The 21,897-nt window shown below is 43.4% G+C and overlaps 1 protein-coding gene across 9 annotated transcripts in view; it reads left to right on the top strand.

Annotated features, from left to right (window-relative positions):
- NEO1 (neogenin 1) overlaps nucleotides 1-20,848 on the top strand; it is a 139,122-nt gene extending 118,274 nt beyond the window's left edge. For 2 of the 9 annotated variants that reach the window (XM_063449362.1, XM_063449359.1), the window contains exons 9-29: nucleotides 4,738-4,892; nucleotides 5,446-5,594; nucleotides 5,715-5,853; nucleotides 5,946-5,995; nucleotides 7,257-7,401; nucleotides 7,516-7,626; nucleotides 7,989-8,186; nucleotides 9,182-9,277; nucleotides 9,762-9,985; nucleotides 10,840-10,978; nucleotides 11,068-11,175; nucleotides 11,356-11,550; nucleotides 12,038-12,067; nucleotides 12,220-12,279; nucleotides 12,469-12,613; nucleotides 13,478-13,716; nucleotides 13,871-13,963; nucleotides 14,605-14,709; nucleotides 14,923-15,177; nucleotides 15,273-15,403; nucleotides 19,671-20,848. In XM_063449362.1, coding sequence (XP_063305432.1) covers nucleotides 4,738-4,892; nucleotides 5,446-5,594; nucleotides 5,715-5,853; nucleotides 5,946-5,995; nucleotides 7,257-7,401; nucleotides 7,516-7,626; nucleotides 7,989-8,186; nucleotides 9,182-9,277; nucleotides 9,762-9,985; nucleotides 10,840-10,978; nucleotides 11,068-11,175; nucleotides 11,356-11,550; nucleotides 12,038-12,067; nucleotides 12,220-12,279; nucleotides 12,469-12,613; nucleotides 13,478-13,716; nucleotides 13,871-13,963; nucleotides 14,605-14,709; nucleotides 14,923-15,177; nucleotides 15,273-15,403; nucleotides 19,671-19,754 — 2,851 coding nt within the window. In that variant the 3' untranslated portion in view covers nucleotides 19,755-20,848. The remainder of the gene's footprint in view (nucleotides 1-4,737; nucleotides 4,893-5,445; nucleotides 5,595-5,714; nucleotides 5,854-5,945; nucleotides 5,996-7,256; nucleotides 7,402-7,515; nucleotides 7,627-7,988; nucleotides 8,187-9,181; nucleotides 9,278-9,761; nucleotides 9,986-10,839; nucleotides 10,979-11,067; nucleotides 11,176-11,355; nucleotides 11,551-12,037; nucleotides 12,068-12,219; nucleotides 12,280-12,468; nucleotides 12,614-13,477; nucleotides 13,717-13,870; nucleotides 13,964-14,604; nucleotides 14,710-14,922; nucleotides 15,178-15,272; nucleotides 15,404-19,670) is intronic. The other 7 variants (XM_063449361.1, XM_063449366.1, XM_063449368.1 and 4 more) reach the window with 4 other exon arrangements.
- Nucleotides 20,849-21,897: the final 1,049 nt, after the last annotated feature.

Below are 21,897 nucleotides of genomic sequence, written 5' to 3'. Positions count from 1 at the left end.
AGTTGTCTGCGCGCTGACAGGAGTTCCCGATACTGGGCGGCCAGTTGACTTTGTTTATGAAGGGTCTCGAGTTTAGCTATGCGGGACGTTAGGTCTTCAATTGCTTTAAGGTTGTCCCGTTTTTTTACGCGACGCTAGTCGTATAAAGTGTCCCCTGAGTACGCTCTTATGGGCTTCCCAGAGTGTAATCTGTGACATGTCGGCTGTTGCATTCTCCTCGAAGTATTGGTTCAAATGTTCGGTCAGTTGCGATTGGATTGCCACATCTAGGAGGAGCGATTCGTTCATCCTCCACGACGTTCTAGTGGGCTTAAAGAGAAGGGTAGTCCAGGTGTACGGAGGTTTCGCTGTGGTCCGCCCACGGGGTTGGTCTAATGTCGGCTTTTTGTAGGTGTGTGAGTCCCTCTTGCTGGATGAAAATGTAGTCAATGCGTGAGTATCGCCTGTGGAGGGTCGAGTAATGCGTATAGTCTCGGCTTTCCGGGTGGAGTGCCCGCCATGCATCCAGTAGTCTCATATCTAGCAGTGTTCTGCGGAGTTTTCTAATTGCGGTTTGTGCTACGTCCAGTGGAGGTGTCTGCTATTGGGTCCAAAGGCAAGTTAAGGTCTCCGCCTAGTATAAGGATGCCTTCTGCGAAGGTTGCTAGTTTCAGGAGCGTTCTGCGCAGGAATTTGACCTGGTTTGTATTTGGATCGTAAATTGAGGCGAACGTGTAGGTCTTCAGGGAAATCGCTCCTTTCACGAATATTTATCTTCCGTCTGTGTCTTTGAGCATTTCGGAGTGGGAGAATTGTAGATTGGAGCTTAGGAGTATCGAGACTCCAGCTTTTCGTGTGGTTTGGTGGCTACTATGGCAGGCGGTGTCATAGTGTTTGTTATGTATTCTATGTGTGTCAGCGTCTCTGAGGTGCGTTTCCTGCAGGAGGGCGATTGATACTCGGCGGCGTTTTAAGTCTTGTAGGAGGTGAGATCTCGTTTCGGGTGCGTTCAAACCTCTGCAGTTTTGTGTGATTATATGGAATGGTGCGGGTGAGTATGCCATTTGGTGTGGGTGGGTTGTGTTGTTCTGTCGGGACGGGGATGAGGAACCAGGTATGGGTTAAGAGTGGGAGTGGGGTATTAGGGGTGTTTTTAGGGTTTGGTAGGGTGAAGGAAAGTATTACCCCAGAGCTCTCGCGGTCAGCGTCTGCCTTTCCCCCGTCCCCCCCCTCCCTGGAGGTCTCTCGTGGGTCGTGCAGTTAAGTTGTGCTTGTTGTGGGCTTGTGTGTTGTTGCCTGTTCTGTTTCGTGGGTATCTGTGGTAGTAGTCCCTATAGGGATAGGTTACCTGTGTAACCGAGTTGGAGGGCAATGCCAAACCGACACTTAGTGTTAACTAGGGCAGCAAGGCAGTGTTCCCCTCGGTAGTCTGTGTCTACACAGGTGTAAGTCGGGGTCATGGCCTCCCGTGTATGTCGTATACCACCGGAGTTGTGGTGGCGTGATCGAGTGGAGGGGGTTGGTCCAAGAGTACCTGTCTCCATGGGTTGTCCGTCTCATTGGTGATTGGTTGCATGTTGAGCGCTAAGGCTCAGTGTGGCGGTCTTGAGGGTTTGGTATGGGCGCGAGTGAGCGGTCCATATGTCGGAGTCCCACATTAGCAGTAATAGTATTTTGGAGTATAGCTTTTGGGTGGGGTCTCCCGGTCTTAGCGGTTGTTTGGGGGCGGACCAGTCTCTGTGTATTGCGTGGGTCCCCTTATGTGTGTGGTCTTCGTCATTGGTTATGTCTAGCCGTGTAGGTTTGGTGCTGTTGTGTCTGTAGCGTCTCGTCCCCTAAGCCGCTCCCTACTTAATGTTGTACTGAGTCTCGCTACCGTGGTGTCTCCTAGGATAGGAGACGTTAGGGTCGGGGGGCTCATGTAGGTCCAGGAGTGTCTGTGGACTGTTAATCTGCCCAGTATCACGAAGCGTCCTAGGATGGCTGCGCTATCTGTGGTCCCTGTTGCTGTGCTATTTCCCCTGCTTTTATCGGCAGTGGTAGTTTCCTATCCTCTCCCTGCCTTATGTTGTGGTATCTTACCCCGTCGATCCCCCGTTCCCTCCCCCCCCCCCCCCGCCTGTCTTCCCATCTCCACTTCTGTCCGTACCATCTATAGGTGCATCAGCAGTGCTCGGTCCCCTAGGTTTCCCTCCCATGTTCCTTTATGTTTTGCTCTCAGTGGGGTCCCTAGGGTGGAGTTCCGGGGGTTTGTTTCGCCTTACGGGATTGTGCACATGTGGGGGCGTAGGTTGTCTTCACGGGATATAAGTATTAAAATCTACACGGGGATCAGATGTTGCTACATGTTCGGAGGCTCCGACGCCAACAGGCCCATACTCCCCTCGGGAGCTGGACGGGGGAGGGGGCACTGTTCTGTACTGCCAGTGGAATCATTTTTGGTCACCACCCCCCTCTGTTTACGTTCTTATAAACAACTCGGTGCCATGAAAACTGGCCTGTTAGTTTGCAAAACATATGTCGGTGACTTGTTAAGTTATACACCGGTAAACTGGGGAGGGTCTGGTCGGCCCATCCATAGCGCGCCCTCTACAAACGTAGTGTTGCGACATGCATGGGGGCATCGCCACCGGCGGGTCCATACCCTCGTCAGGGGTCAGGCAGGGGAGGGGGCACATTTCTTTGCTGCCTGTGAGGCAGATTTCAGTCATAATATCACGTCATACACATTATTGTAGGTCACGTAACATTATGCTGACTAGTTTAAGGATTTGCAAGATATAATACAACTGCATGTTTAGTTATCAGTACCCATGTATCGGTAAATCAGGGGGTTTGGCTGGCCTATTAGTAGTGTGTTATTGCCATCCTAGTGTCCTGGGGTTCAGCAGTGGAGCTACTTGGGGCCTACGTGAGTTCCCTCAATGTGTGCCTTAGCAAACCGTACAAACTTCAAACCTTAGAACTTTAAACCATTAAAACATCAAAGTCCTTTACCCTGTTTCCTCAGGTGTAAGCGTAGTCCATGTCTTACGCCACCCCCTCTTACCTACAGACCCTCCACCCCAAGTGTAGCATAGTTCTTTTAATTTCGTGAGACTGATATTATCATCATTAACCCCTACCCGTGAACCCCTTGTTCACTGCTTGCAGTGTGGTTAGTGTAACACTTATCTGGTTTCCTGGCGGTAGTTGCAGCCGTCTGGTATCCACATGTTGCACGGGGAAGTAGGGTTGTCCGCTGTCTCCTGGGGGAGGTGGTCGTATCGGAGGGGGGTTTCGCGTCTGATGTTACTCCTCAAGTTCCGTTGGGTCCAGATGTCTGCGGACGTTGGGGCGTCTTGGCGATTCTTCCCTACGGCGACGCTGCTGTCGTGGTACTTGGGGTCTTGGTCTCTGTTCCAAAGGTCCAATGATCCAATCTGCTATTTCAGTAGGTGGTAGGCCCATGCGTTGTAAAAATCCCGGGCTCTCTTCCGGCCATCGTAGGGGCACCCACTCATTTTGGTGTCTTGCAAGTAAGGCAAAAGGTAACCCCCATTTATAGGGGATGTTCCTCTCCCTGAGTAGTGATGTGATGGGGCGCAGGGCCCTGTGGGCGTCGAGTGTGAGCGGTGATAGGTCCTGAAATAGGGACACGTCCGCACCGCGGAATCTCCACAGCGGTCTAGAGCGTGCCTTGTGCATTATTCTTTCCTTGTGCTTGTAATTGTGCAGGCAGCAGATGACGTCTCGTGGGGTGCTGTCAGCCAGCCTGGTTCTCCTAGCTCTGTGCGCACGATCAAATGTCAGGGTATCTGGCATGTCAGCTCCCAGTATCTCCCGAAAGAGGGCTTTCAGCGTGGCCTCCACATCCTCCTCAGTGGATGGTTCGGGTAGGCCGCGCACGCGGATGTTCGAGCGGCGACTCCTATTGTCTAAGTCCTCTGTTTGTCGTTGGAGGGCTAGTAGCATATGCCCCTGTCTAGTGGTCGCAGTGGTATTGGTCCCTGCTCTCTCCGCCGTCTCTCTCACCGTTTCCTCTAGGGTTTGGAGTCTGCCGCCATGTGCCGTGATCTCTGACCGCAGGGCCGCCACCTCAAAGCGGATTGCGGCGTGTAGATCGTCCGATAGTACCTGGAGGTCACTTTTAGTGACCATCTGGGACGCCAGTGCCCTGATGTCCGCGCTGATGTCTGCGAGCGTGGGATTTACCGGCTCTCGGGGCCGTGCGCGGGATGGGGAGTCGGCCTCTCAGGGCCCATCTGCTCGCGTGGTGCGGCTGTCGGGGTTTGTAGGTAGCCGTCCATGGTTCCCGCTTGGGAATTGGTGGGGATGTTCCGGGGTGTCTGGGAGCCCTCTGGGCGTTTTGTGCGGCCCATATTTCGCCCTCGCAGATGTCTGAGCGTGCTAGTTATGGCTGCTTGAGACGGAGCACACGGATTAGGCTGCCATGTTTCTCGGCGGTCAGGCCACGCCCCCTCACAATGCATAGTTGACCCTATATTATTTTCATATTTCATATGTTGCTGTTGCTGGGGGGAGAGGGGGTACTCTCACTGCTCTCTCTGTAAATATCCTTCTAACAATATCTTAAATATTTTCATGTTTATCGGCTTTGGTTACTGAAACCTAGTTAGCCATATCTCGTTAAGGTAATGTAGCCCAGCCATTTGAGATTAAACTTGTATAATCAAATCAAGGATATATTTGCAATTCTTAAAATGTTCATGAGATGCCTCTTCCTTATCTATGTGACACCTCACTTCATCTACTCAGGGAGCGAGTGGAGAATTCGAGCCGCCCGGGGGAGATGCAGGTCACCATCCAAAACCTACTGCCTGAGACGGTCTATTACTTTAGAGTGGTGGCCCAGAATCAGTATGGCTCAGGAGAGAGCTCACCGCCTCTCAAAGTGGAGACACAGCCTGAGGGTAAGAATCTGGTTTTAGGCACTGGCGGTCCTTGATAAGCCTGTATTTCTACCTTGAGCTCCGTCAAAGCGCAGATTTACATTTCCCAACACTCGTACCAGTGAGCTAGCAGGTTATTACGCATGTGGAAGGACCTCCTGGGACTGGTCCTTTTGAGAGAGACCACATACAAGTCCAATGGTTGGCCCTGTGTCTCTGGAGACCAATCATCACAGAGATAGGAGGCGTTCTGTGCACTGTAAGCGTACACCCTGGGGAGGAGCAGCAGCACCTGCAATTCCCCCCATGTATGCGTTCTGCGAGCCGGGATATACAACTCCTTGGTTCTTTGGTTGTCAATGCTTAAATGTGGAGTTATGAGATCCACCTTAAACCCCTGTTGTGAGAGATTCACCCTGAATTGAACCCTTGGATCTTATCACTATGTAACCAGTTCAGTAAGATAAATGCAGTACAGTGCAGTGTTTTACTGTAGAGCTTGAATATGAGGCTGATCTTAGACGTGTGTGTATATATAAAAATAGTTTTAACAATACATTTATTTTTTTAATAGTTCAAGTTCCTGGCCCAGCTCCCAATCTTAGAGCCACAGCAGTCTCTCCCACGTCAGTGGATGTGAGCTGGGAAACTCCTCTTTCTGGGAATGGAGAAATCCAGAGTTATAAGCTATATTATATGGAGAAAGGTGCTGGAAATGAACAGGTGAGCAACAGAGGGGGAAAAATCACTCAACACTTCATGTATGTCTTGAGCCCATTTTCTGTTAGAATTCTGTCCATTTTAATTTGTCTTGAATGCTTATTCTTCATACTACTTCTTTAGGATGTAGATGTGGGTGGGCATGGATATACCGTGACCGGACTGAAGAAGTATACAGAATACACACTGCGAATTGTGGCATTTAACAAGCATGGTCCAGGAGTATCAACACAGGACATCATTGTCAGGACATTATCTGATGGTTTGTGTCATTGATTAGTATTATATCCCCTGTGATTTTTACCTGATGCTACAGTGTATCAGCTAATATTCTGTCCTGTCCTTCTTTGGCAGTGCCCAGTGCTTCTCCCCAAAACATGACGCTGGAGGTGCGCAGCTCACAGGTAATTTTCACATTCCCATATACTGTATATAAGTGGTTCCCAAATTTTTCATGTTCAAGGTGCCCTTAATATTTCAATATTTTTTTCAAGGTGCCCCAAATAAAAAAAAATAAAAAAATGTTTAGGTTGTATACATGCACAGCGCTGCGGCATATACTGGGCCCCTGTTCAGCAGAAATGTTTCCCTGTTGGGGTGGATCCAGGACCTAATCTCCGGAGAGACACTGTAGTGGTTATGGTGCCATGAGTGCCGTGGTGCCCTCCCAGGGTAAGTAATCAAGCTGTTTAAGAACAGTTTGACAACTTACCTGGGGTCTGGATAGGGGCTGTAGTAGGGGATAGGGGCAGTGTTGTGTTTGTGGTTGTGTGTTTGGGGGCTTGTGGGTGTTTGTGGGGTTGTTGTGTGTGGGGGATTGTGTGTGTGTGTGTGTGTGTGTATAGGGGAGAATTATTGTGGGATTGGAGGGTAGATTAATAAATATACTTTTTTTTTTTTTTTCAGTTTTTGGTAAGTCCTTTTGAATCTGTAAGTCCTTGTAGGATGGTGCACATCCCAGTTCTGTCTATAGAATAAGCAAGGTACTCCGCCTTGTATGTATATAGATTTCTATTTTTTGGTGAGATTAAGGGAAACTCACAAAGGTGTTTGAGTCTCTGATACTGTTTTTCCTCTCACTATAAATAGTAAATTATCTATATCTATATGTTCGAAAAAAAGAATATATTAAAAGAAAGTGTATTTAAAAATGTAACAGGTTGTTTTTTTGTTTTGTTTTCTTGATTAACTTTTTAAATCATCAATTTTTATCCACTCTGTTTCCAGAATACAAAACAGTTGCAAGTGAAACAAACCGATAAAATGGTGCAGAAAGTAAAAATAATAATAATAATTACGTAATTCCTGTATAGTAAAAAATATGTGGCATAAGAGCAGACATTTACAACTGATGAGTGGGTTAACAAGGGGCTATTTTTTATGAGGCTGCAAACCTTTGTTATTATTTGTTGCTGTCATATTTTATGTTGCCAGCTCACCTTATCACAACTATAACGATGTTATAGCTATTTTTAATATTCAAATGTGTTTGACAGGGCTCACAATTTCAAGCCATGCACTTCTAGCTAGGCCTAAAAGTTGCTTGCTACTGGACTCCTTGATGTCACGTAGTTGGTAAATTTTGAGCCCTGTGTATTTACTAAGCTGATAGATTTCACTTGTCCTACGACTGTATGATAACCCACTCCCTCTCTTTCTTCACAGAGCATCATGGTGCAGTGGCAACCACCCCCTCCGGGGGCTCAGAACGGACAGATAATGGGATACAAAGTGCGTTACCGCAAGACCACAAGAAAGAGTGAGACAAGTGAAATCCTGGTGGAATCACAGTTATCACAGCTTGTCTCTGGTATGTGCGGTTGCTTTTGTTTAGAGTCTGTATGTGAAATCTCGCGTGCGTGTGAAATATCGTGGGCGTGTGCTAGACGTTTCTCATTTCTTTATTCTTGTTTTTTACCTAAAGGTCTGGATCGAGACACGGAGTACAGCTTCCGAGTGGCAGCCATGACTGTGAATGGGAGCGGGCCTGCCACTGAATGGGTATCGGCGGAGACCTTTGAGAATGATCTTGATGGTAGGAGTCTAGACTGTGACTGTATCTAGACTAATGTTTGAACATTCCTTCACTTATTTGTATATATTTACATAAACAAATGGTGGGTTTTTGTTTCCTTATAACCACTAAATCATGTGGCCTAAGCTTTCCTATTGAATGTAGACTACTTTCATAATATCAGCATATTGTTTAAAAAGAAAATAACACGATAAATGAATTGGTAAAAGATTAAGATGTCCGTTCAGCCCTTGTGTGATCTGGTAAGTTAAGATCTATTTTGATGCAGCTTGCTATATGTGCCACGTGTTCTCCTGTTTGTAATATGTTACCATTACTTTGTCCTAAAGTTCCTTGTTCAGTGTTCGTTTTTTGTCTTACAGAATCTCATGTCCCTGACGTGCCAAGCTCCCTTCATGTGCGCCCTCTTGTGACAAGCATTGTGGTGAGCTGGACACCTCCTGAAAATCAGCACCAAGTGGTGGTCCGCGGTTATTCCATTGGCTATGGTTTGGGTAGCCCTCATGCCCAAACTGTCCGTGTAGACCACAAGCAGCGTTACTACACCATAGAAAATCTTGGTAAGGAATCTCCTCTCTCTACTTCTGGCTATTTCCTGCTCTCTTTCAGATCAGTGCTTGGTAGTTAGAGGACAAACAATGAGAGAAAAACATGGTTAGAGTAAAATTGGTAACTAAGATCCCATTAGCTTTGTTGTGGTGGGTTTTCTGTGTGTCTGCGCTCTGTATGTTTAGATCACAATTTCCCTTTTTTATGAAAGGGCAGTTTCTCACTCGTTACCCATTCCATTTGGAGCGGTCTGTGTTCTGATTACATCCCTGCACCTCTCATTTACGCACACCTTTGTTCCTTTTGTTACAAATGCGCGTAAGCACACAGTTGCTAAGGGCGAAGCTCTTTATTTATTTAAGACATTGTTAAAATTAAATTTTCTAGCCTACAAAAACAAAAAACATGCATTTTTTTTGTGCACAAGCTGTTCGTGTTTCATATTTGAAAGCACAATACGCCTTTTCTTTTTCCCTTTTTTTTTTAATTATTATTATATAAATGTAGTGTCTCTCTTTAATATGAGTTCTATGAATGCCCATACTTAGTTGAGGGATCAGTTGAAGGGATTATGTTGCCTGGAGTCTCATTATTTTATCCCACTCTTGAACCTTGGTGGTTATGGTGTCTGGAGTGTCCCTTTAAAGCATTATCTGTCATAATGTAAATGGCCACAAGGTGGCACTGCTGTTATACTAAATACTTGCTGGTTCACAGCATTTGTACCTTCCTGCAAGTGTGCACAATGCTACTACATTTACAAAGCATCGCTTTCCAGCTGGTGAACTGAATATTTAACACATGATGGATCGCATAGCTTTCAGCATCACTAAATTTCACACATTTTGCAGGCAAAGAGTATAATAGTTTGTGACACATTCTTTCTTACTTTTTCCAGGTTTTATGAAATTAATTTCAAGCACTTTTACTCTGTAAATAAAGTTAACTGTGAAGAATGCTGCTTTGTTTTGTCTTTGCAAATCATAGCTTCGTGTTTTCTTTGCAGAGCCCAGCTCACACTATGTAATCTCCCTAAAAGCCTTCAACAATGTCGGGGAGGGCATACCCTTGTACGAAAGTGCAGTAACTCGACAGCATACTGGTAAGCCGCTATAAATAATTCTCCGATCATTAGGAGGGAGGGTTTCTCTGGTGTAATTGACATTGAGGAAGGTTATCTTGGTAAACGTTTGTTATTGGGAGGATAACGTAAACCAATGTTGGCGGTCTCTGCCAATAACAGATTGCTTGAATTTTCTGTCTGGATACTAACAAGCTCTCTTTTCTCTCTCCTTTTTTTTTTTCTTGCACTATTATTCCACTTTATACTATTTATTTAAATTCTTTAATTTTATCTTCCATTTCATTTATTATTTATGTTTATTTTGCAATAATTTCTATCATTTTCTGATTGCATTCACCTTCCCCCATGTTTCATCTTTCCAACGTTACGTTGGAAACGTTTCCATCTCTCCCACCATTTTTACAATATGATTTTGAATGTATCCTTTATTTTTATGCTATAATTTCTCCTGCTGCCCATGTCCCATATCCACCCACCACCCCCTTGCACATTTTGGTATTAGACCCCTCCGAAGTTGACGTTTTTGTTGTTCATGCTCCATACACACCAGTTCCAGAACCCAGTCCAATGTTGCCCCCTGTGGGGGTTCAAGCATCCATCCTAAGTAGCGATACGGTGCGTCTTACTTGGGCGGACAATTCCCTCCCCAAGAATCAGAAGATAACAGACGCCAGATATTATACCGCAAGATGGAAGACCAACATCCCTGCAAATACCAAGTACAAGGTTCGTGACTAGCTTGGGAATAAATTGACAGACACTATTGGTGGAATCAGATGTTTTAGTGGTGATTATCCTATGCAAATGTGTTCTATATCATTGTGAGTCCAAACTGAACTTTGTTTGAAGTTTAAGATTGTATAATCTTTGGTAGACGAGAAAAAAATGAAAGCTGGTATTTTTTTTTGCAAGAGGCACAGGTTAATATATAAAGTTTTTTACAAATAGTAATATAATAAGTGCTCAACTGATGTGGGTAATTCAGTGAAGTATGTGGTTATTCAAGTCCTGGGTGCTTAATGAGAGAAAACATGTTACCCCACCAGGTCTATAAAGAACATAGAAAAAAAACAAAGCACACCAAACATTATTGCACATAAAGATTTTTAATCATATGATTAGGTAAATAATACATAAAGATGTTTCGGCACCTCGCCTTCATCAAAGGGAATCCAATAGAAATCCCCTTTGAGGAAGGCTGTGTGCCAAAACGTCGGGACTTTGTAACTTCCAGCTCTAGGTTAGCACACCTGATTGTACACTTGTTAGTGGTTTATACTTTTTTTTTTTTTCTGCATGTTTGCACTTTATGTATTTTTTTACTTCATCATATGGATAAAAATGTTTGTTAGCAATAATTTTTGGTGTGCTTTGGGTTTATTTTTTATAATATATAAAGGTTACTAATAAAAATAATGGGACTTTTATTAAGTGAACTGCCTTTAGTAGGCAAGTAGTTGTGAAGACTAGCTGAAAGCAACTCAAAGAAACAATGGCAGAGGTCAACAAGAGGATATTGGAGAACTCGTCTCAGGTGGGAAGATCCACGGCCCTCTAACCATTCTCATTTTCCTCTATAGTTTGCGAATACCACCACACTGAGTTACCTAGTTACCGGCCTAAAGCCAAACACCCTGTATGAGTTTTCAGTCATGGTGACCAAAGGTCGACGATCAAGCACGTGGAGTATGACTGCTCATGGCACCACCTTTGAGTCGGGTATGCCTTAAACTTTCTTCTCTCTGTTTTTTTAAGTCATGGGCTTATTGGCTATTTATTAAAATGACAATATAATTTCTTTCCTCCAGTTCCCTCCTCTCCCCCCAAAGATGTGACTGTCATAAGTAAGGAAGGAAAACCACGTACAATTATTATTAACTGGCAACCTCCATCAGAGGCCAATGGCAAAATAACTGGTAAGAATTTGTCCCCATCTGAAAGTCTTACCGTTCTATTTTCGGTTAACTTTTTCTGCCTCTTTGATTTTTTTTTTCTGTGATGTTTTTGTTCTAAAAAGGTTCAGATTGTTCTACAATTTTCAGATTTATTCTGATTCTTAGTGTCCTTGGTTCTAAGTAATATTTTGTGCTCTGCAGGTTACATTATATACTACAGTACAGATGCTAAAGCCGAACTCCATGACTGGGTAATAGAGCCAGTGATAGGGAACCGCCTGACTCACCAAATTCAAGAACTGACATTGGACACTCCGTACTACTTCAAGATCCAGGCACGGAATTCCAAGGGCATGGGCCCCATGTCAGAGGCTGTGCTGTTCCGTACCCCAAAGGGTAAATAGAAAATGTCATAGAATTTGAGTAAATAGGCATGATATGTAAAATGTGATCTTTAAATGATATACAAGCCCATATATTGCGTTAACTAAATGTAGAAAACGTATTATTTAGCCTTTCTTCACTTGCATGCTGGCATTTACTTGACCCTTGATTGGGTCCTGACCTAACAATTCTGCTAAAGTGAATGTGTATGCTGTGTATTTTGTAACCGAATGCACTCCACTTTGTATGTTTTGGAATTTAAGGATACACTGCATGCAGGTTCTTATAATTGCAGGGCTTGCTAAATAAATTTTGTGCAGGAATGGGAAATAATGCTTGATTTCTAACAAAAATATTCTGCTTTTCTCCTTTTATTTCTCCCTCCCTACGCATTCCACGTCCCCTTCTCTTGCCACTTTTCCTTCTCCCATTTTTTCCCTCTCACATTACCCTCCCATTCTTCACTCCTTTATATTTTTTGTATGCTTGACATCTGCAGAGTCGTCACCCTACATGCCTAATAACCAAGGTAATAACATTCCTATAAATAGTTATTATAAGGATAATGGGTAGGGCTATTTGTTTTGTGACTGGGAGAGATGGGTCTGTGATGCTTTGGTCTGGTTTTATTTTCTCTGTTTTATTTATTTATTTTTAACATGCGTTAATGATCTCTTTCAGCCTCTGGTAAAGGTGTCCGCACTTCAGACTCTGGTTCCAACAGTGGTCAATCTCTTGGAGGTAACCATATGAGGGCGTATTGTTACAGTAATATTAATAATAATAACATACCCTAGAAACAGATACCACGAAACATTATTGCCAGTGTCTAGTGAACCTTTTGGGTTTTATTGCATCCCTCACTCAGGAAGCAGATTGTTTTCCATTTATTTATTTATTTTTACCACTTTCCTGTTCTCACCACCACAGGCAATAACAGTCCCCATGGGAGTCCCACAACCCTGGATCATAACATGGTGCTTACGATCATCGTTTCCCTTGGTGTAATCACAGTCCTCGTGATTATAGTGATTGCAGCTATCTGTTCCCGTCGCTCCAACTCTCATCAGAAAAAGTGGGTATTTGTGGATGTTATATCCGTTACCCCCTTACTTTGCTGTATCGATTTCTGGCACAGAACCTGAGTTTAAGTAACACATGGTTTGAACTTTTTTAGGTTTCCTGAGCATCCAATGTCTCTCAAACTTTGTTGTTGTTTTTTTCACTCTTACACCTTTGTGTTTTTTGTATTGTGTTGACTTTTTAAGCTATGTGTTTCCCATCTGTGTATCCCTTTACCTGTTTCTGGTTATTGTTAATAATGTGTGTCTTGCCTTATCTGCCTTCTTCCAGGGCCTCCTCCCTCTCTCTGCCTCCTTCCTGGTGTCCCTTCTTTCCGAGGTCTTCTCACTTCTCTCCTTTTTTTTTTTTTTGGGTCTCTTCCCTACTCTGCCTCCCTGGATTTTTCCCCCTACTCTGCCTCCTTCCAAGTGACTTATCACATTTCTACCTTCTTTCCAGCATCCCCTTCTTTTTCTTCCTTCTACTTTGAGTCTTGTGCCATCTGTTTTCCAACTTCCTCTTTCTCCATGACTGCTTCCATTTGTTTCCCACCTTGTTTTCTCCACCTAACTTCAGTTCCCCTCTTTTCATTTGGAATCACCCTGTTCCTCTCTACCGATTTTCCACATTTTAGCACATTTAACTTTTTGATGCAGTAGTTATTTACATCTATGTTCACAATCTTTGATCTGTTCCTTTTTGTGGTGTATTACACATCTTTAGCTATATGTACCTATTCTTATTTTACCTTTCCCTGCCCTCACTTCATTTCACATCTATTGTGCCAAAAAATTTAAAACTAGAGGCACAACAGATTTCTCTGCCTTTACTTTAACTATTTACTAACAATTTCGTTTTTCTTTCCATATTGATGTAGGAAGCGAGCAGCTTGTAAATCAGTGAATGGTTCCCATAAGTACAAAGGCAACTCCAAAGACGTAAAACCGCCTGACCTTTGGATTCATCATGAACGGCTAGAATTGAAACCAGTTGACAAATCCCCAGAAACAAACCCTATTTTGACAGAAACACCGCTGCCTCGCTCTCCACAGGACCTAACGCCTGGAGACAGTACTACAGAGGGAAGCATCCACCAACACAGCAACTCCTACCGTGGTGAGCAGAATGTGAAGTCCAACTTGTATAGAGTGCTTGTTATGCAAGCTTTTCATTTGTCTGTATGATGGAAAGAGAGAGGGGAACCTGACTAATGTTTATGGTGAAGATTCTTGGAAACCTATGTTACCTTACGGAGTCCTCTTTTTCCCAGGTTTAGAATCTGAAGACTCTGTTTCTTCACTTGCTGGACGCCGTGGAATAAGACCCAAGATAATGATGCCTTTTGACTCTCAACCCCCACAACGTGAGCATTGGGAGAGGGGGAATTATAATCCTGTGCTGAAGAATCTGTTTGGGAAAAATTATTATATGACAGCAGTGAGCGGGGATCAAATAAGCCATGATTTGTTAAGGAAAAATAAGAATTTACCCACAAATATCTTGTTTCCACAGCAGACCGCAAAACTGTATTCTGTATAAGTGTCAGCTGGAAAAATATATCTTGGTCCCCATGTCATCAAAATGTCGATTCTGGACTTTATTCTGTATTTTGTCTCATGTTCAATTCCACTTTCACTGTCAAACTCCTCATCCAAAACCAGACTTATCTTTTCTACATTTACTCACAATTACTCTTTTCTTTTTCTATTTGCCTTCATTAACTTCCACAACATCTCCCTAACGCACTGGTGAAGGCAGTGTTGCTCTGGTAAACAACGCATTTCGCCCTGATTGTTATGATGTTCAAGCTCCACCCAACGGGAACTGAAAAATGCATGGAGACCCAATGTTGGTTTATAACCCAGGGTTAAGAAACGCTGCCATAACCAGTCCACACTAAGCCGTGACCTTCATCTCTTCTCCTCCTTCTCACTGTACTTTTCTTTTATACCTCCACTGTTAATCACCTTATCTTCCCTTTACCATTCTGTCTCTGTATTTCAGCGGTTGTCAGTGCTCATCCCATCCATTCCCTTGATAACACTCATCATTTTCGCTCGGTGCCTGGGTTCATGCTCCACGTGTTGGGTGGTCCTCCACAGGCTGCAGGTGAGAGGTACAGCCCAGGGAGTGATCATGAACTCCCTGCTGTGACATATTGCCTGAGTGTTCCGGGGCTGTGCACAGCCTTTAAAAGGGGGTGGGGGAAGAAAATATTTGTCTTGTCTTTTGTCTTGTCAATAGCCGACTATCGCACTTGCTTTTCAGGGTTCATTCTAATTGCATATTGCGTTGGTTTTATTATTACCTGTTTGTTTGCAGAGTCTGTCCGTCACACCCCTAGCTGCGACACTGTAGTAGCTGCATCCTCATCCTCTCAGACTGGAGGTGATGAACCGGATCCTCCAGGGGGAAGCTTTTTGCCTGGGTCCATGGATGAGGACTCTGTTGCCAGTGTACCTACGGCACACATTCGTCCTTCCCATCCCCTAAAGAGCTTTGCTGTTCCAACGCCAGCCCCTGGGGCAGCAGCTTATGACTCTGCACTGCCCAGTTCTCCCCTTCTAGCACAACAAGGTGAACAAGTACTAGAGAACTAATGTTAATCAATTGACCGATCTTTTGCTTGTAGATATTAGTCTGTAAAAAATAGTAATTTGTGTTCCTTACAGCTCCAACAGCACTCTCAGTAAAGACCGCTTCTCTAGGGACCTTGGGTCGTGTACGTCCCCCTCTTCCTGTCAACGTGCCCAATGCCCCTGAGCCGCTAGAGACCAGCCGGATGTTGGAGGGCTCAGAGAGTGTAAGTGTCTGTGATTGGGAATCCTACATGTTTGATTCTTTTAATCCTTGGTACTGAATATAATATTGGAATTAGGAACATGTATTAAAGTCAAATTTTTATATTTTCATAAACTATTCCTTAAGTGTTTTGTGAAGGAGAAAAAAAAATACTTAAAGTGACGCTTTGGGCACCAACACAACTTTAAGTGCCCTTTTTTACGATGTGGCCTGATATTCAATGTGTTTTACTCCATGTTCAAATTTCTTTTGTTTTTAAGATGCATTCATACCGTCATGGGGAAAAAGAAAGTACATTATTTTTGAATTATGAGGATTTACATATTGGGATATAATAACAATCAGCTTTTCCTTAGCCGGTCTTAAAATTAGGTAAATACAACCTCAGATGAACAACAACATGTGATATATTACACAGTGTCATGATTTATTTAACAAAAAGAAAGCCATTTGTGAAAGATGGGAACACCCATACTGCTTCCATATGAATGAAGAGGCTAAGTAACAAACAGATGCTGCTAATGCTTTTGATTAATTGAACATCAGCAAGTGTAAAAACCGCAGTTTGCTGGTCTGGAGCATTCTGCCAAGGAGGAAAAACATCAGTAATTATCTTAGAGAAGTCATTTGATGCTGCCCATAAAACTGGGAAGGGTTATAAAGCCATTTCCAAATAATTTAAAGTCCATTATTCCACAGTGAGAAGGATTATTCAGTTTTATAAAGTGGAAAACATTCAGGACAGTTGCCAATCATCCAAGGATTGGACATCCCAGCAAATTTCAGACCGTGCAATGCTCAGAGAAATTGCATAAAACCCAAGAGTTATATCTCACACTCTGCAGGAATCCGTTAGCATGTTAAAGGACCACTATAGTCACCCAGACCACTTCAGCTCAGTGAAGTGGTCTGGGTGCCAGGTCCACCATGTTTTATCCCTGCAGCTGGAAACATAGCAGTTTCAGAGAAACAAGCGCATTCGGCTCCACTTGTGAGCTGACAATGGGGGGGGGGGGGGGGGGGGGGAGGGGAGAGTTCACCGGCGCTGGATTAAGGTAAGTAGCTGAAGGGGTTTAACCCCTTCAGCCCAGAAGGAGCGGGGCCCTGTGGGAGGGGGGGGACCTAAGGATTCTATAGTGCCAGGAAAATGAGTTTGTTTTCCTGACACTATAGTGGTCCTTTAAAGTTGATGACTTTATTGGAAAAGACTGTTCAAGTATGGTTTGTTTGGAAGGGTTTCCAGAAGAATGCCTCATCTCTATAAAAAGAACATAGCAGCACTGCTTAGGTTTGCAAAGTTGCAGCTGAACAATCCACAAAGCCTTTGGACAGTCAAGACCAAAGTGGAGATGTTTGGCCATAATGCACAGCGCTACGTTTGGCAAAAACCAAACACGGCATATCAGCACAAACACTTCATACCAGCTGTCAAGCACGGTGGTAGAGGGGTGATGATTTGGGCTTGTTTTGCGGCCACTGGGCATGGAAACCTTGCAGTCATCGAGTCAACCATGAACTTCTTTGTATAGCAAAGTATCCTAGAGTCAAATGTGAGGCCATCTGTCCGACAGCTATAGCTTGGTCGAAATTTGGTTATGTAACAGGACAATGCTCCCAAGCACACCAACAAATCTACAACAGAATTGCTGAAGAAGAAAAGAATAAAGGTGTTGCAATGGCCAAGTCAAAGTCCACCCCTCAACCTGATTGAAATGCTGTGGCAGGACCTTAAGAGTGCATAAACAAATGTCTGCAAACCTCAATGAACCAAAGCAATATTGTAAAGAAGAGTGGGCCAACATGATGTGAGAGACTGATAAAGTCATGCATAATATGACTACTTCAAGTTACTACTGCTAAAAGTGGTTCTACAAGCTATTGAAAAAAGGTTTTTCACACATGGCTTTTCCGTTTTAGCTTTATTTTTGTTAAATATATCATGGCATAGGGTGATATGTCATGTGTTGTTCATCTGAGGTTGTGTTTACCTAATTCCTAAATTCCTGCTGAAGAAAAGATAATTGTTATTATGTCCTAATATAAAAAAACAATACTATTCAAAACAGGTGTACCCTCTCTTGCGCATGACTGTACATTGTTTAATTCAGATTAGGAAGATGCTTTGTGGCTAACGGGGCAGGTTGCAGCTGCACAAACCTGCAAAAAAAAATTTGAGAGTTGATCTTGGAAAAACACAGCTTGAATATCCGGCCGAAATCCGTGCAATGAAATTACCCATATTGTTTGTTGCCAGGAGTGTTCATTTAGTACCAGAAACCTGTACCGGTACTTGTCTTCTTTTTATTCTATACTTTAGCTCATGCTGTCGATGGCTGCCCTTTTTTTTGTTTGTGTTTTTTTTTTTTTTAATTCTTTATTTTTCTTGTGCATGTATAAACAGTTAACATTTCCTTTGCAATGACACGACAGCATTGGCAAGTTAGAGACATTTGGTTAGATATGGCATGCGATTTGACAATAGTATCAGGCTAAAACTGGAAAAGTTGTGTCACAAGATGAGGTAAATTTTTAAACAAGAAAAAGCTTCAACATTAATAGTATGTTCTCCGTGTAAAACAGGCTTAGTCGTTTGTATCGCTAAAACATCAGCATGCTTATTTATGTCAGTAAAGCATTAATATTACTATTAAGTATGAGTTAAACAAACTATTCCACTGGTATATTGGCCCAGGCGTTTGCTGGGAGTGTGGAGGGTTCGTTTCTCTCTGCTTCTTCGCTTAGGTGCTTGTGATCCCCTTGTGTGGTTGCTTGTGTGCGGGAGGTATTCCCGCCTGTGGCGCCATTTTGGTGCGCTGTCTGGGCGAGGGGTACCTCGCTTGCGGCAGGGCTGCTTGGGTTTTTTGCTCGTTGATCGCATGCTTGCTTTAAACAGCCGTGCCCTGTCCTGTAATTTCGCCCAGAAGGCTTCACAGATGGCGTTGAGCCTGGTCGTGAGGTCCAGCTCCACTGCTGCGCGTTCTGATGTGCACGTGGTGTCCGCCATTGTACTGTGCGACAAGATGCCCATGTCTGGTATCAAACGATTCACCAGGACGCTCCCTACCTGGGTAGCGTGCCCCGGTATGGTTTCAAGCTTTAGTTAGGGTCTTGGTGCTATTTTTGTGCGACGTTTGGCAGGAGCTCTTTCAAGATGCGTCCGTTCAGTTTGCCATTCAGGCTCCGCCCCCCGATGGCTGCCCTTTTAACAAATTCTCATAGAATTCTGAGATTACTGAGTGTAGAAGTGAGTCATTGAGAAGTATTTTGGGCTCCAGTGATTGGCTTATGTACTGTTACTTGCAGTGCGCAGCCAGTGATATGTTGAACATTAGCTGGTTCTCTAAGCCAATCACCGGCTCCTAATGATTCTTAATGATCACCTTTTTACTATTTTAAAGACGTCACTCAGGGACTCCAGCTTCCCTTTGCTGCAAGCCATTTAAAGTCCCTTTAACTAGCTTGTTTTAAAGGTAAACTATCACCTACCAGTATTTTAACAGTATGTTTGCGATATGTAACAAATAGTAAATACTTTATCTGGCTCCTGGGCGACTCCATCTTAAAGGGATCCTACAGTGACAGGAAAACAAAGCCGTTTTCTTGGCACTATAGGGTTAATAGGTCCCCCTCCTGCGGGGCCGAAGGGGTTAAAAACCCTTCAGCCACTTACCTGAATCCAAAGCCGATGTCCCTTGAAGCTGGGTCAGGCTCTGCCCACGTTCCGCCGACGTCAGCCAGCGGGGGAGACCTAATGCGCATGCAATTATTCAATGCTTTCCTATGGGGAAAATCTGAAGTTGGAGGTCCGTGAGGATGTCCAGTGTCAGATAACGGACCAAGAGTCAGTTTGGATTCCGGAAGCCCTCTAGTGGCTGGTTGTTAGACAGCCACAGAGGGCAGACGTAGGGCTGCAATGCACTAAGTGCAAAAATGGTCACAGCACCCAGACCACTACAACGCTTTTCATGAAAAGGAAAGTTTAACTCAAGTTGTAGGTGACTTTTAATTTTCTATTCAAAGGTATACATTTCGGAGAGTTAGAGATAATAGAATAGAATAGGGCTCTGTGTGTATATGTATCACTAACAAACATGTCTGTTTTGTATTGTGATTGAGAATGCCATAGTTATGATACCCAGTTTATTTTTGCCATGGCTTTTGTGGTTCTTTATGTAGATTGTGGTTTTACTATTTTACTTTACTGGGTAATTGCCCTAAAATGTTCTCTGTGAAAGGGATCGGTTTTAATCCTTTGATTTGTCTTTTAGAGCTACGAGCCAGATGAATTAAGCAAAGAAATGGCTCATCTTGAAGGGCTAATGAAGGATCTGAATGCCATAACCACAGCATGAGAAAGCACAACCCCACCCCAGAGGCCATCTTGACCCTGTATGGACAGAAGCAGTAAATACCCTTCCACACGTGTCTCTGTGCCACACACATCTTTGCGGATGAAGTGCACGTTGGGAGGCCAAACTGGACGCTGAAGCAACTGCCAAGGGCTTAGGCCTGGTATTATGTACATTGTTGCTTATCCTCTGCTTTCTAAGATTTTTGGGGGGTTTATATCAAACAAAAGAAGGATTTTTTGTGTAATCCGTGGAGGAACATTGTGTATTGCCATTGTTTTTTTTTTTTTTTTAATTCCCCCTCTCTCCCCCACCTCGCCCTGTTGAGCCTTCACATTATTAACGTGGCTCAGTGTGTATGTTCCATCACATGGGCTGATTGACTGCTGAATGGCACCTGATGAGAACTTTCCTGGTCCATCGTTGCTTTTTGTGCAGTGCTCTCAGGCTGCGAAACGGCATCAGTCAGCAGCAAATTCCCCCTCCAGCCTCTGTGAGACTTAAAACAGTGTTACGCCCCTACAACAACCCAATTTGCTCTTCCTTTCCACATCTCCGTCCACTTTTATTATTCTGGACTTGCCGAGGGGATGGTCATTCAGGCTGCTAAGGCCGGACGGGAAGTCTCGGGCCTCCGGGTTGGAGATTCTTTGCCGTACGTAAGAAAACACTGAGTGAGCTGAAAACGTACAAGTGCCCCTCACGTCTGCCGTGGAAAAGTCTGTTCTGCATCTGCATTCTGTGGCTTTCGTGAAATGGGACCGGTCTCTTCCCAGCTGGATGGTCTTCAGCACATTCACATGCTAAAGCATTTCCCATCTTGTGTGACTTCCTTGTTCTTGTAAATGGATTTCAGCACCTCATCCCTGCACATCCTCCTGTATATTGCCCTCTCCTCCCTCCTAGTTCTCCTCCACACCTTTCTGTACAGAAAATTCATTCTATTTTTTTTAATGCTTTTTTTCTGTAGTGTTTTAGAATGTATCTTTTTATTGTGACCCACCCAAAACATTTTATTTTCTGTTTTGTTTTTATTTTATAACATCATGATTATTATTTGGTATTGGAATTCAATACACTTTTTTTATTCAATCAAACTGTACCGTATGTGTATTTGTCTTGAGATCCTTGGAAAATCGACAGAAAAATACATAATTTTGTATCGTTTCATCGTCCGGGAGAAATGCATGCGAAAGTAAGAAAATTAGGTATCAAAATCTCATCCTGGAAATTATAGACCTTTTGGTTGGGAAGTTATTTGAAGGGTTTTTATGGAATACTATTCCGAGATTCATTTTCCACAAAACTGTTACTAGGAACCAGATTTATTTTCCGAACAACAGATTGCATTCGATGAAGAAGAGTGTAAAAACGTAGATTAGGCAATATGTTGCAGTGGATGTGAATTTCTTTGGCTTTGCAAAGGCATATCATATGTCTGCAATGAGTATGGAATATTTTCAAGTTAGTAAAACAGTCAGAACTGGATTTTTTTGAGCCATAAATATTATGGAACTACAAAATTAATAAGGGGAATGGAAAATTTTAGACATGAGAGGCTTATAGAGGGTGGACCAAAATTCAGAGTTTTTAATAATGAATCAATTTCAATAATATTACATACATTGAATGCTTAGCATATGGAGATTTGTTTGACTCGGTATGGAAAATGACATTTTGTAAATGAGATCCATTTGCCCCCTCGAAAATTCCAGACTTTTTCAAATGCATTGTTCATAATATTCTGCCCAATAACTTTTTGTGAGGTCACCCCACCACAGACAGTGCATTTGGTAGGGTGCAATTTGCGCTGATTAATTGTCTGGTTTTTCTCCACCCCAGAAACAACAGTTTTTCTTATTGACGAAACCATTTAAATGAAAATGAGCTTCGTTTGACATGAGTTGATGATTAAATTCATTGTTTTCTCTGTGTAAATCGTTGTTTCGTCGTGATATTAACCATGATGAATCTCCCAAGGCTCAGTTATAATATGTACCTGCAATAAAAAAAAATAGAATTACTAACAAATAAGTTATTTACCTGTCAAACCCTACTCTGAATTGCGGCCCACCCTGTGTAACGGCAGGCGTTCAAGGCTCGTCTTGAAAAAAAGTCTGTTTGTAGACTGAAACATCAACATTTT

The sequence above is a fragment of the Pelobates fuscus genome, chromosome 3 (genome assembly GCF_036172605.1).
Source record: "Pelobates fuscus isolate aPelFus1 chromosome 3, aPelFus1.pri, whole genome shotgun sequence".
In the NCBI taxonomy this organism is placed as follows: Eukaryota; Metazoa; Chordata; class Amphibia; order Anura; family Pelobatidae; genus Pelobates; species Pelobates fuscus.
This window is presented reverse-complemented; position numbering and strand designations above follow the sequence as displayed.